Source organism: Embiotoca jacksoni, unplaced genomic scaffold (assembly GCF_022577435.1).
Source record: "Embiotoca jacksoni isolate LCO1_2020_lvr unplaced genomic scaffold, fEmbJac1.0.p SCAF_31, whole genome shotgun sequence".
In the NCBI taxonomy this organism is placed as follows: domain Eukaryota; kingdom Metazoa; phylum Chordata; class Actinopteri; family Embiotocidae; genus Embiotoca; species Embiotoca jacksoni.
In genome coordinates this window covers 180628-193737 of record NW_027185383.1, presented here as the reverse complement: position 1 = coordinate 193737, position 13110 = coordinate 180628, and the positions used below count along the sequence as shown (strand labels likewise).

The 13110-nt window shown below is 42.4% G+C and overlaps 1 protein-coding gene across 6 annotated transcripts in view; it reads left to right on the top strand.

Moving 5' to 3' along the window:
- The window catches only part of LOC138207297 (microtubule-associated protein tau-like), a 116541-nt gene that overhangs the window by 82313 nt on the left and 21118 nt on the right, over nucleotides 1–13110 (top strand). For 5 of the 6 annotated variants that reach the window (XM_069164425.1, XM_069164423.1, XM_069164424.1 and 2 more), the window contains 5 exons: nucleotides 3513–3877; nucleotides 5518–5715; nucleotides 8397–8511; nucleotides 9646–9705; nucleotides 12630–12889. In XM_069164425.1, the coding sequence (XP_069020526.1) occupies nucleotides 3513–3877; nucleotides 5518–5715; nucleotides 8397–8511; nucleotides 9646–9705; nucleotides 12630–12889 (998 nt within the window). The remainder of the gene's footprint in view (nucleotides 1–3512; nucleotides 3878–5517; nucleotides 5716–8396; nucleotides 8512–9645; nucleotides 9706–12629; nucleotides 12890–13110) is intronic. The other variant, XM_069164427.1, reaches the window with a different exon arrangement.

Sequence of the window (13110 nt, the reverse complement as noted above, 5' to 3'; positions counted from 1 at the left end):
GGGTGAAATTGATGCATATTGTCTCTGTGAGACTAAAAAAAATCAGGACCAAAACATTGCAAGGAATGTCTGAAATCAAGGACATTAAAATTCATGAAACAAGTAACCGCCACTGAGAGGCTTTGCAGCTGCAGCAACATGAGTTTGCATTAACAATGACTTTACATTGTATGATAGGAATTGACTTCATTGGCGCTTGATATAGCACAACAAAACCATGGTGGTAACAGAATAAGAACAGAGATGGAGGAAGATATCCAAGTTCCAAATGACAGTGACTCTAATTGCTGAACATAATGAGGCACTTTCTGTTGCATGCATGACCACACGTGAACCGTTCATGTGAGAATGTTCCGTGCTCATAATCACAACCTTTGTCTATTTTTTTCTCCCGTCTAAGCTCATACAGTTGAAAGTAACATAACAAAATGTGTCTTGTAAAATGGCAGCTATAATTCCCACTCTGTGTTGTCTGCTTGATTGCTAGAGAAAACACAACAGCATCAAATTGTCATTGTTTCAAAAGAGATGGAGCAGTTATCACAAAGCAAACCTCAGGACACGGGGGAAATGAGGGGACATTAGGACACAGCATGGTCAGGGCTGTCCAGTGTCAGGGTTATGTAAGATATGTCTTGGTAGCAACAAAGAGCCCCTGTCTCTTTCTGTCCCCATCCCCTCAGCCCTGCCAGCCATCTGTCCTTAACCTCATCAACCTCAATAACCCTCTCACCATTCCCTCTGCTTTGCTCACATCTCCTGGTTTCCTCTTTCCTTCACTTTATTCTCCCTTTTCCTCTCTGCTCCTCACATGAATTAGTTAGTAACATTGGTGCTGCACCCAGTTTGACCAAGAGTTTTCTCTGAGGAAAATAGGATTGTGCCGTAGTGAACACTTTCTTAGCCCAAGGTTAAGTGCAGTGTGAAAACAATAGAGCTATACAGATGTACGGTAGTTACGAATGTATGAGGTGCACAGGTGAGCTTCCTTCCAGGGACTTCCAAAGTGGGCTAACCCTGACTTTAGCCCTGAGGTTGCAGGTTTATCCCCTGAAAACTGACTAAATAGAAGTTATAATGTAGATGTGAAGTTTGATGCATTTCTATCCATCTATTTCTATCTATGAAATTTTACACAAACAAATTTTGCCCAAGCCTGAGATGTAAAATATAGCCTGTTGATGAAAGCAAACTGACACAAAGTGCAATGGAAAAATAGCAAATTAATGATGACAGATTATATTTCTTATTGTCACGTGTCGCTTGTGGGGTGAAGACCACTGTTCATATATGCTTGCCTGATAATTTCCAATTCTATGCTGATGACACTCAGATTTATTTTTCCATCCTGCCAGAAAACCTTAAATATCTCCCTCGGCTCGAAGATTGTTTGTTGACTGTTGACTTGGTGATCTTAGAACTTTGTTCCTCCAAAACGGACAAAATCAAAATACCAATATCCGGGCCTCATTATCTACCAAACGTGTCAAATACTTCTTTCAGATTCATTCTTCTTAGAGCATTAGTTAAAATGTGGTTGTCACTTTTGATTCATCCTTCTCATTTGAATAACACAGTCGTGATAAAATGTAGCATTCTTTCATATGCAACCACATTGCAAATGTTTAGGTGCAGAAACTCTCATTTATGCATTCATCTCCTCTGCATTTCAGTATTGCAACATGATCTGGTTCTCTGTTCTTCCTGATTGCTGCACAAAGAAAATCCGAGTAGTCCAAAAACATCTGCCAGAATTCTTACATAAACAAATAAATTGAACACATAACAAATTCTGTCCTCACTTCACTGGCCCCCCCATGTTCTTCAGGGCTGTTGGTGTACAATGTACTCTCAGATCACAGAACACAGGGCATTTAACTATCAATAAGGTTAAAAAGCATTCCACTGGTAGCACAGCCTTTTCATTCAGAGCTTTATTATTGTGGAATAATTCAAAATGCTCAACCAGGGAGACAAACACTTTTCAGAATTTTAAATCAAGACTCACAATTGTATTATTATTCCTTGACTGCAGTCACTATAAATCCTGCCTCCCCCTAAGTATTGCTTTCTCTTCTGGATTTCTTTCCTATTAATTGTGTACTCTACTCTTGTATAGTGTTTTGAGGTACTTACATAATTGCCAAGGGTCTCAGGATAGAAGGGGTTGTAAAAAGAAACAATATGGATATTTATTTCTCTAGCACCTTTCAGCAACAATAATATGACATAAGACATAAAAAGGAAGGAAGAAAACACATTAATGTATAGTTTAAAGTCTAAAAGTAAAGACCTAGGAGAAAAACAGAAGAGCATAGAACCATGAAGTTTATAGAAGCAGTTTGTTCATCTCCTCTCAGGGTTGGAGCTGACCTCATGGAAATAGATTTTAAGGATATAGCGTCATCAATGTCTGCACTTTAAGAAGACAGGGCAGTAAAATAAGTGGGGTTGGCGTCTACCAACCAGATCCAGGATTATCTGCACTGGCGACCTACATAAAATCTTCCACATGGAGGTTCAAATCTATAAATAACACAAGTGAAGTTGCATCTAGCGAATTATTTGAAGTAATTGATTTTGTTGTTACAAATCACAGCTATATGGACAGTGTCTAATGAATTAGGTGCCTGTCTGTGTTAAAGTTCGCCCAAGCTTGTCTTTGTCAGATTTCAAAGTTTAGTTGCATCTCATTTGATAAGCCCTGACTGCAGTGCTGATTGCATAGGAACCTTCATCATTTAACAGACACAGACTAAATTGGCCTTTGCTTATGTTGACCTGAAAGGTACCTCTTTTGGTCATTTTAATGATTTTAATAATGATGTTAAGTTGTAATAATACTCAAAAAATAACTTTACAGAGAAGGTTTATGGTGTATGTGGTGTCAACGAGGCTGTCCATATCATTATTCCAACTCTAGTCTCTTTGACTCTTGACCACATCAGTTTTAAATCTTCGACACATGCTATTTGTGCCAGAAAATAAAAATACAACTGCAGTTACTATTTTGAAATAAACTTACGAATTATTGCTCCAAACATATGGAGAAATGTAAATATTACTTTTGAAATACTAGTAAAACTCCTACTTTTAAGTAGGAGCTGATTGTTTTTGTCTGTGAACTGAACTGATCAAAGTTTTGTTCATCTCGCTTGAAATAAGTTGTTTTTCATTAATAAAATATAAAATCCACTTAAAAGATTTTCACTTGTGGTAAACATGTGGTCTACACTAAAATGTGCATGTACTTCTGCTCAGTAAACACAACCTTCCAAAATCCTCCCCTCCAAATATCCTGCTATAGAGTAGTTGTACTTGTTAAGTGAAGCATTTTCATTCATTTTATACAAACATGATGTATGTTGATAACTTTTAAGCCATTTTTAACGTAAAAATGAATTAACATGTAATATTTCTGGTCTTTTATATACTATATATTTACACATATTTACTCAACATTGTTGTGCTAAAATAGTCTGATGCTGAAAACAACATTCTTTCTCTCACAGTGAAATCTGACAACAAGGACAAGCAGGAGAAAACAGACATCATGTCCAGCAAGACAGACAAGATTGACACCCTTGCCAAGAAAGAAGAGCAGCAGAAGAAGGACAATAGTCCAGACAAGAACCTGAAGTCTGAGAAAATCCTCAAAAATGAGGAAAAGGTGGAGAAGATGAACGCCGAGAAAAACAACAAGGCCAACGAGAAGGCGGAGAAAGTGGACAAGCCAGAGAAGACCAACAAAGATGAGAAGAAAGAGGAGGAGAAAAAGCCAGCTGAAAAAAAGGAGGAGAAGGGAGGGAAAGGCACGGCCAAGTCTCCGACAGGCACCGGCAGCAAAACCCTGCCAAGCCCTGACAGCAAGAGCAAGGTGGGTCATACTCACACAGACATAACAGACTCACAAAAAGTTCCGTCCACACACATTTCCTGCACACAGATTCACAGCATTAAGGTGGCAGGATATCCAGTAGTTAGAGAAACAGTTTCATCACACAAAGGTCACACCTTAGAACTCTCACAGCTGGTGTGTCAAACAAAAGCCTGTTAAAGGGTCCTTGAGCAAGACACACAAACCCCTACCTGTTCATACACAAGCGGATGCTGCAGCTGACTGCAGAAATTCCATAGACATCTTCTCCACGGTCATTGCACTGCTTTTGCTGCTTCTGCCAATATTTTCTGTGTGCATGTGTTTCTGACTGTGTCTGATGTGTGTGTCAGTTCTAAGGCTTAGATCACACCAGCTGCAAATAGTGACATCTTGAAGCAAAATAGCTGCAGTCGATTTGCTTGCAGGGGCTTTGCAAATCTGTAAAAATCAAGTTCAGTTTTGACAAACTTTTACATACAAATTTGCACTGTTGACCAATGCTAAAGCATCTTGAGTAAATTGAAAGACAGGTTTCCTGTGTGACATCATCCACTTATGTTTAGGGATTTAACTAAAAATGTTGTTGTTAGCCTGTTTTGTTTGAACAATAGTCCAAAATCCAAGTTTGAAATAAAAATCTGGAATGTTGAACTATTAATGTTATCTGTTAAAATGTTTATCTGTTATCTGAATGGTTATAGGATTCAGTTAAAAACAGGGATGATTGTAGACAGTTACGAGACAAGAGTTAGACTCAGCAACTGGTTGGTGACTAACCCTCGTGTTGTCCTTGGGTCAAAATGACCCGCAACTGTGTTCAACCAAGTTCTATTTTATTTCTATATTTTTATTTTTTTGGGATCATTGGTCATCATTCTTTAAAGAAACCCTTACAGCCTCCTTGTCACCAATGATCCCAAAAAATATTAAAATAAATAGAACTTGGTTGAACACAGCTGCGGGTCATTTTGACCCAAGGACAACACAAGGGTTAAAATAACAACCTCACTAACTGACAATTTAAAGCTCGCAAGCTGGTAGAAGGATTTGCCCTCTTTTAGTAACTCCTTATTGAATGAAGTGATGATGTGCTTACACGCTACCATGTTCCCAGCTGGCTGGCACTTACTGTAAGCAGTTAGCTTGCCCGCTACAGCAATATAGCAACTAGACCTGTGATCTGTCAGAAAGCCACCAACCATCCACCGCTGTCTGTTCAATAAAGGTAAAAAAATCTTTCAGTTCTTTGATGTGCATTAAACACTGTGACCATAGGGTCTCTGCTGGGTCTGTGTTTATTTAGATGCAGTGTTTGAATGTGTCCTTATATGCACCTTCTAAACTGCTGTTCATTTCATCTCATTTGAGGTTAATATTTTTTTCATTTCCTGCTCATGAGCTCTCTCAGGTGGTTATAAATTGTTTATTCAATTTTGTAATTCATGACCAGTTTTATGATTGTCATATGGCTGCTGGCTGTGCTGCCATATCCCACTGTCATTGCAATCAGTGAATTGCAATTTCATCTCTACTTTTTCTTTTTCTGTGCTTTTCCTTCCTTCCTTCCTTCCTTCCTTCCTTCCTTCCTTCCTTTTTCTTACGTTTGTTTTGGCTTTTTTTAAATTCATTATCATCAGCCTGATATGGCTTTAACCAAACCAAACTCAGCTAAATCGCACCCATCCACCCTCTCCACCAATGATGAGGCCAACCCTGCCAAACGCCCCTCCCCCCCTTCGGCCTCAGCCAATAAAAAAAGCCCTGTACCCAAGGCGACCACACCCACTGCTGCCAAACGACTGCCAGCAGCAACTGGCTCCACCAAGGCTGCCAAGGTGAGTCGAAGACACACAGATATATTTTTCTTCTGCGCAAACTGAATAAATGGACAATGTCTTATTTAGTGAACACAGGACTTGAGACAATTCTTATTCTGCATTCTTGTCTGGGCATGGGTTTTCATGAAATTTGTGAAACATTATCCATCACACCCCATTTCAAAGTATACATTTTACTAAGTATGCACCAACTGACCTGAAGCGTTCTTGCACCAACATTTTAATCAAGGGTACTTTAGGAATGACTTGTGTATCTTAACACAACACCATTTCTGGTTTGAAAAACCCAGAGCTATTATTCCGCGATATGAACAGGGCTGATAGGTGTCTTGATTTCTGTTCAACTAATTTTTAATATTGCTGAATCCAAAACATCCTGGTATATTTTCAGAGATGTGGTACCTAGCTAGTCTGGTGGTTCTCAATCGTTTTCGGTGATTACCCTCTTCAGAAGCCAAAAACATTTATGCCCCAACACCTCAGCAAAAGCATCTTTCATCTTTATAAATAACACCAAGGCCAGGTTAGGAGACACCTGGAGAGACTCCACCAGCGCAAGGCTGCAGGGCCTGACGGCATCAGCCCCGGGGTCCTGAAGACCTGCGCCGTCCAGCTGGCTGAGGTCCTACAACACCTCTTCAACCTGAGCCTGAAGCAGCTTCCCGGTGCTGTGGAAGACGTCCTGCCTGGTTCCTGTACCGAAGAAGACGACTCCATCTGGCCTCTACGACTACCGACCGGTTGCCCTCACATCTCATGTGATGAAGGTGCTGGAGAGGCTGGTCTTGGCCCACTTCAGGCCGCTGGTGAAATCTTCTCTGGACCCTCTGCAATTTGCGTACCAGCCTCGTGTGGGAGTGGACGATGCCATCATCTACCTGCTGCAACGAGCTCAGTCTCACCTGGATGGAACCGGTGAATCTGTGAGAATCACTTTCTTTGATTTCTCCAGTGCATTCAACACCATCCAACCACTGCTACTGAGTGAGAAGCTGCGGGTGGTGGGGGTGGACGCGCCCACCGTCTCCTGGATCAATGACTACCTGACAGGCAGACCACAGTTTGTCCGTCTGGGCAGTGTGCTGTCTGATACGATGGCCAGTGGTACTGGAGCTCCACAGGGAACTGTTCTGTCTCCCTTCCTGTTCACCTTATACACAACTGACTTCCAGTACAACTCAGAGTCCTGCCATCTGCAGAAGTTCTCTGATGACTCTGCAGTGGTAGGATGTATAAGGGATGGACGGGAGGAGGAGTACAGGGCAGTAGTGGAGGACTTTGTGGAGTGGGCGGGAAGGAATCACCTGCTCCTGAACGTGGCCAAGACCAGAGAGATGGTGGTTGACTTCAGGAGGAAGGCGACGGCTCCACAACCGCTGAGAGTTCTGGGAGAGGTGGTGGACATGGTTGAGGAGTACAAGTACCTGGGTGTGTCCATCGACAACAGACTGAACTGGAAGACCAACATCAACGCTGTCTACAAGAAGGGGATGAGTCGACTCTTTTTCTTGAGGAAACTTTGATCCTTCAATGTGTGCAGCGAGATGTTGGAGATGTTCTACCAGTCTGTTGTGGCCAGTGCATTGTACTTCGCTGGGGTCTGCTGGGGGAGCAGCATTGGAGCCGGTGACACCAACAGACTTAACAAACTGGTTAAGAAGGCCGGCTCCATCATCGGCTACAAACCGGACAGCCTGGAAAAGGTGGTGGAGAGGAGGACGCTGAACAAACTATTGTCCATATTGGATAATCCTGTCCACCCTCTCCACCACCTGCTGCAGGGACAGCGGAGCACTTTCTCCAAAAGATTCCTCCAGCTCCGCTGTCACAAGGACAGATACAGGAGATCATTCCTGCCGACCGCAATAAGACTGTACAATAACTCACCTCTGGCAAAATAATACTGTTGACTGTGTTTTTTTTGGTTGTTTGTATATAATATATATAGATATATATATACTGTACTGTATATACTGTATATACTTTGCATTTTATATTTATATTTTATAATTTTACTGCTATTTTATTGCTTTTCTATTGTTCTATTATTATCTTGTTGCTTCTGTAGCGAAAAAATTTCCCCTCGGGGATTAATAAAGTAACTAACTAACCTAACCTAACCTAACCAGGAAACTATTAAAAAGACAAGTTGTATTTCCAATAAACAGGATATTCAGTGAGCAACATAGCCTTGTAGGCATCGCAGCACTGTTTGTGTCCATGCTCCAATAGAAGTGGCTCAACACCTGCTCTACACTGTAGCTTGAGTAGCCCGGTGGTTGTTACACAGCAACAATTATCCTCCCCAGTGAGAAGTTGCAATGTGGAATACCGATTTAGACTTTTGACCTTTAAAAACCCTTTCAGTTCTGTGTGACCTCAAACATCAGACCATGTCTTTTTTAATCTCACAATATTAAAATTAGCCTTACTTCCCTCCTCCCCTTATGTTTTTATTAAATCTGTCTTCATCTTCTTTCCTCTCTTTGCTTTCATTTTCTGCTCATGTCATGGTTGCATGATCGGCCTTTTCATAAAACTGGAAAACAAGAGAGCATAGCTTTTATGCACACAGTAATGCAATTACGTACGTCTCCATGAAGATATACACATACATTCAAGAATACTTACAAACACACACACACAGCAGCTTATCTCTCCTCTGTTCTGATTTCCAGACTCCAGAAAATGGTACAGCTGAGAAACGCCCACCTGTGCCAAAGGCCACGCCCACCCCCCGTTCAACTGCTAATAAGAATGGCTCCTCTACTACTGCTGCAAGCAAAACTGCAGGTATGTGCACTCAGTACAGGATTCCTTCTTCAATCATATCCACCATGTCTCCGCTTAACCCTGATTGTGTGATATGAACACTGTTGTCTCAAACAGTGTCTCTGCTCTGCTTTGGCTGGTTCATAGTATTGCAACACAACATGACACGACAACAACAGGATCTGAACTTGCTACAGTAGCTGGAACTATGACTCACATTGTAGGCTGGCACCACTCCAGCCTAACTAAATTGCTACCATATGTTGTATGTTATTATATTCAAGAGCTGGCTTTTGAAGACTGGTATTTTTATCTGCATATTACAAACAGACTCAGCTGAGTCAGTCTGAGAAGTGTTAAACAGTGCTTTTTGTGCACCTCAGCTCAGCACCCTCAAAGATTATGATTCATTCACTTGGTTCACAGTAATGGGTATTATGTACTGCAAGGCTTATATTACATTTTAGTTGCATGAGCAAACTGCATTTCTTTTGCCCTAGTGGCAACAGATTAGTCCAATTCCATAATGCCTCTGCCACCCAATGGCAGCATCATAGCAACATAATGGAAATTCTGCCAAAGGACTCAAGTAATAATCTTCAAGTGACCTGAAGCTCATGAATCTCAGCAACGCTATGGGAGCAGTCAACTGTAGGATTTTGTTTGAGCCATCAAACTTTCCAACAAGCTAACAATGAAACAGCCATTATGTCTTCTCACCTTCTAAAATGCAATGGCGTATGTGTATGCAAGTAGTTTTCTGCACATCAGGCAGACAGGGAATGACAATAGCAGTTGAAGTCATGTTTCTAAACACCAATAAATATAAGTCTACTATTCACTCTATAAACTCTGGTTTGGTGTCCACAGACTCCTGTGAAAAACATCTTCCTCTTTAGCTGCAAAAGTTTCAAGCTTCTTCTCAACCTAAACTCAACAATGGCAATGTTTTCAGTCTCTAAAACATTGCACATTGTAAAGTCATCCATGTATAACGTATTTGTCCATAATCTAGCCATTTAAACAGCCTGTTAACTGTATTCATACCAAAGTTACATAAACAACAGTTGAAGTATAACTGGCGCAAGCTTCCAATGTGCTGTATCTTATTGTCAGAATCAGTGTTTAGCATATGTTCATTCTTACTATTCACAGCTAACAAGAATGACAAGACTGAGAACAAGACTGGAGAGGTCAAGAAACCCAAGACTACAGGTAAGAACATTCAAATGCAAATACGATCAGGGAAAAATTCTCCTGGTTTAGACTTGCACAAGGCTGGAATGGGCTAAAGACCATCGGCAAGCAGCTTGGTAAGAAGGAGACAAGTATTGGTGCGATTATTCGGAAATGGAAGAAACACAAAATGATCATCAATCGCCCTCGATCTGGGGCTCAACGCAAGATCTCGCTTCGTGGGGTATCCATGATCATGAGAAAGGTGAGGGATCAGCCCAGAACTACACGGGAGGAACTTGTTAATGATCGCAAGACAGCTGGGACCACAGTCACCAAGAAAACCATTGGTAACACACTACGCCGTAATGGATTAAAATCCTGCAGCGCCTGCAAGGTCCCCCAGCTCAAGAAGGCACATGTACAGACCCGTCTGAAGTTTGCCAATGAACACCTGGAATATTCAGAGAAGGCTTGGGAGAAGGTGATGTGGTCAGATGAGACCAAAATTGAGCTCTTTGGCATCAACTTGACTTGCTGTGTTTGGAGGAAGAGAAATGCTGACTATAACCCCTAGAACACCATCCCCACCGTCAAGCATGGAGCTGGAAACATTATGCCTCGGGGGTGTTTCTCTGCTAAGGGGACAGGACGACTTCACCGCATCGAGAGGAGGATGGACGGGGCCATGGGCCGTGAAATCTTGGGCAACAACCTCCTTCCCTCAGCCGGGACACTGAAAATGGGTCGTGGATGGGTCTTCCAGCATGACAATGACCCAAAACATACGGCCAAGGCCACAGAGGAGTGGCTCAAGAAGAAGCACATTAAGTTCATGGAGTGGCCTAGCCAGTCTCCGGACCTTAATCCCACAGAAAATCTTTGGAGGAAGCTGAAGCTTCGAGTTGCCAAACCACAGCCTTGAAACTTTAAAAATGCTGTAAAGTAGAAATGAAAATTAGTTTTAAGTTCATCACACCACAGAAGTATGGGTTGTTAACTACCCATCCAAATTTGAATGAAAAAAAACACCGACTTAAATTAGGCTTTAAAATCGTGAGAAAATCAGCAGTCTTCTCTGCTCTGAGACTGGGGGGGCGTGTCGCCTGAAGGCGCTGAAGTTCCGCCCACTCGCTGGGTGACTTTATGCATGATGTCACACTGGCACTCTGTCTCTCTGGTGGATGGAGCAGCCTGCTTTGTGAAAACAGAATAGAATTAGAATTTATTTGTCCAATGAGTGAAACATACAGATGCTATCAAATCAACCTTGTTCCCCTGAGCTGTAACGCAGGAGTAAAACTGGAGACCAGAGACAGCAGACAGTGAGTCTCCAACTACTTCTAACACACCTGAATTACAATAGTGGAGATAATAAGAGCGGAGGAGTTGCCTTAGTTCTGTAATGACTGCAACATGCACAATGCATACATTACATCACATGTCCATACATTACATCACATGTCCATTCATTATATCACATGTCCATTCATTATATCACGTCAATTCAAACTTTGAACCTGCTCAGGTCAAGCCGAAAGTCTTTCTCTTCCACTGATGTCCCTCCACCTCCACCTGCTCTCTGCAGCCTCCTGCACATGTAATCGGGCTCGTTTATCCGGACCGGTACCGGTACATGTAACCGAGAGGGTCGGTGATTGTAATGTTACACCGGAGTACAAAAACAACAACCCTCATTAATCGGGAGGACTAGATCTCCTCTGGTCCATGTTTACCATCACCCCGACATGTAAAATACAGAGTTACATACATTATAGTTCCTGTTCGTAGCTATATTGACACATAAAAAAAATCTGCGATTATCTGAGCATTTTTCTCTGAGCTCAATAGAAGCTAATTAGCACATTAGCTACCATTTCATGAAAATACCGTTATTCTACACCGAGTAAAATCACATTAGGGGTTTGCACCGTGGACTAAATATAGCAGAGTTACTGTGGAAAAGTTATCTAGTATAATTATAACAAGCACACAGAACTTACGCTGAGTGGTGAACTACTGGCGGCAGCGGACGGTGCCGGTGCGACCAGAGGATGAATGGCCGGGGGGGGGGGGGGCGATGCTCGGTTCAGCTCCACGCTGCAGGAGAAGCGGTACAGCCGGGAGGGCGATGCTCGGTTGGGCTTGCACTGCAGGAGAAGCGGTGTGTCCGTGAACTCCGTCTGTCTCCGGTGCAAGTTGTTGAAACTATCCATCTTGAAATGGTCACTGCAGATGCGGCTGTTGGTATTGATGCTAAGCTCTCCATCAACGTGGCTCTTCCTGAAATCAATCCACCTCCTTTTCCTTTCTTCATCAGCAGGAAATTTAAATAGCGATGCAGCGCTGCTTTGGAGGTTCTTGCTTCCAGGAAAGATGCACTTGCGGGTGGAGGGAGACATCCTGTAGCAGCTAGCTGATGTACAATAACAATCTGACTACGGCAGGAGTTGCAACTGAAGTCGAGTGGGATGACCGTTTATGCAAATTAAATCCAGGCTTTTATATCGTTTTACCGTGTGAGAGGAGGAGCCATGCAGAAGGTTATATCAACTGTCTGTGCGGTAGCCCAGTAACGAACTAAGGCTAGCTTTTAGCCCCTCCTAAAAAAACCTGAGCTGAAGACGGATGAGAAACTGTTTAACGGTCTAACTCGACATTTCAGTGCGACAAAGTTTTCAAACTTTGCACATGCTTTCAGCAACTCATTTCAGACGTGTATAATGTATTGAGAAGCAAATCTTCGAACAGCATTACACTGTGGTTCAGTTAAAGTTATAGGAATATTGGCTACATTATTGACTTACCACCGTAGCAACATGGACTAGTGCATATGTCACATGTATTACCTCAGTGATGACTACTGAGACCACAAGCTTCTCTTCTTTCCTTTTTGTTTGACATGTGTGACTGCATTTCCATTTCATCTTTATTTGCGATATGCTTCTTCCCATTCCGTACAGCCCGTCCTCGCCCGGCCTCCACCACCACCACTCCTGCTACTCCGGCTGCCTCCACTAATGGTGAAGCCACTAACATCCATCGCCGGCGGGTCATCACCAAACCCCCCGTACCCAAGCAGACACCACTGGAGAAAAAGCCGCCGGTGCCCCGTGCTCCCCGAACCCCCCGACCCATCAACGCTCCGACACCGGACCTGAAGAACATCCGCTCCAAGATCGGATCAATTGACAACATCAAGTACCAGCCTGGTGGAGGAAAGGTAGGACAGAGCAGAGAGCACAAGAAAAGTATATGAATAATTCATAGCATTAATATATCCTGTCAAGATCTCTGAAATTCTGCAGAATGATTTTCTTGTATGAGCAAATGATTTGGCACCTGTGTGGTTTGTAATTCAAATCGCTGCTATGTGCTGTAAATCATAATAACATGTTTCTACACTGGGAACCAGCTATCACCATATATGTAATTCAATCTACC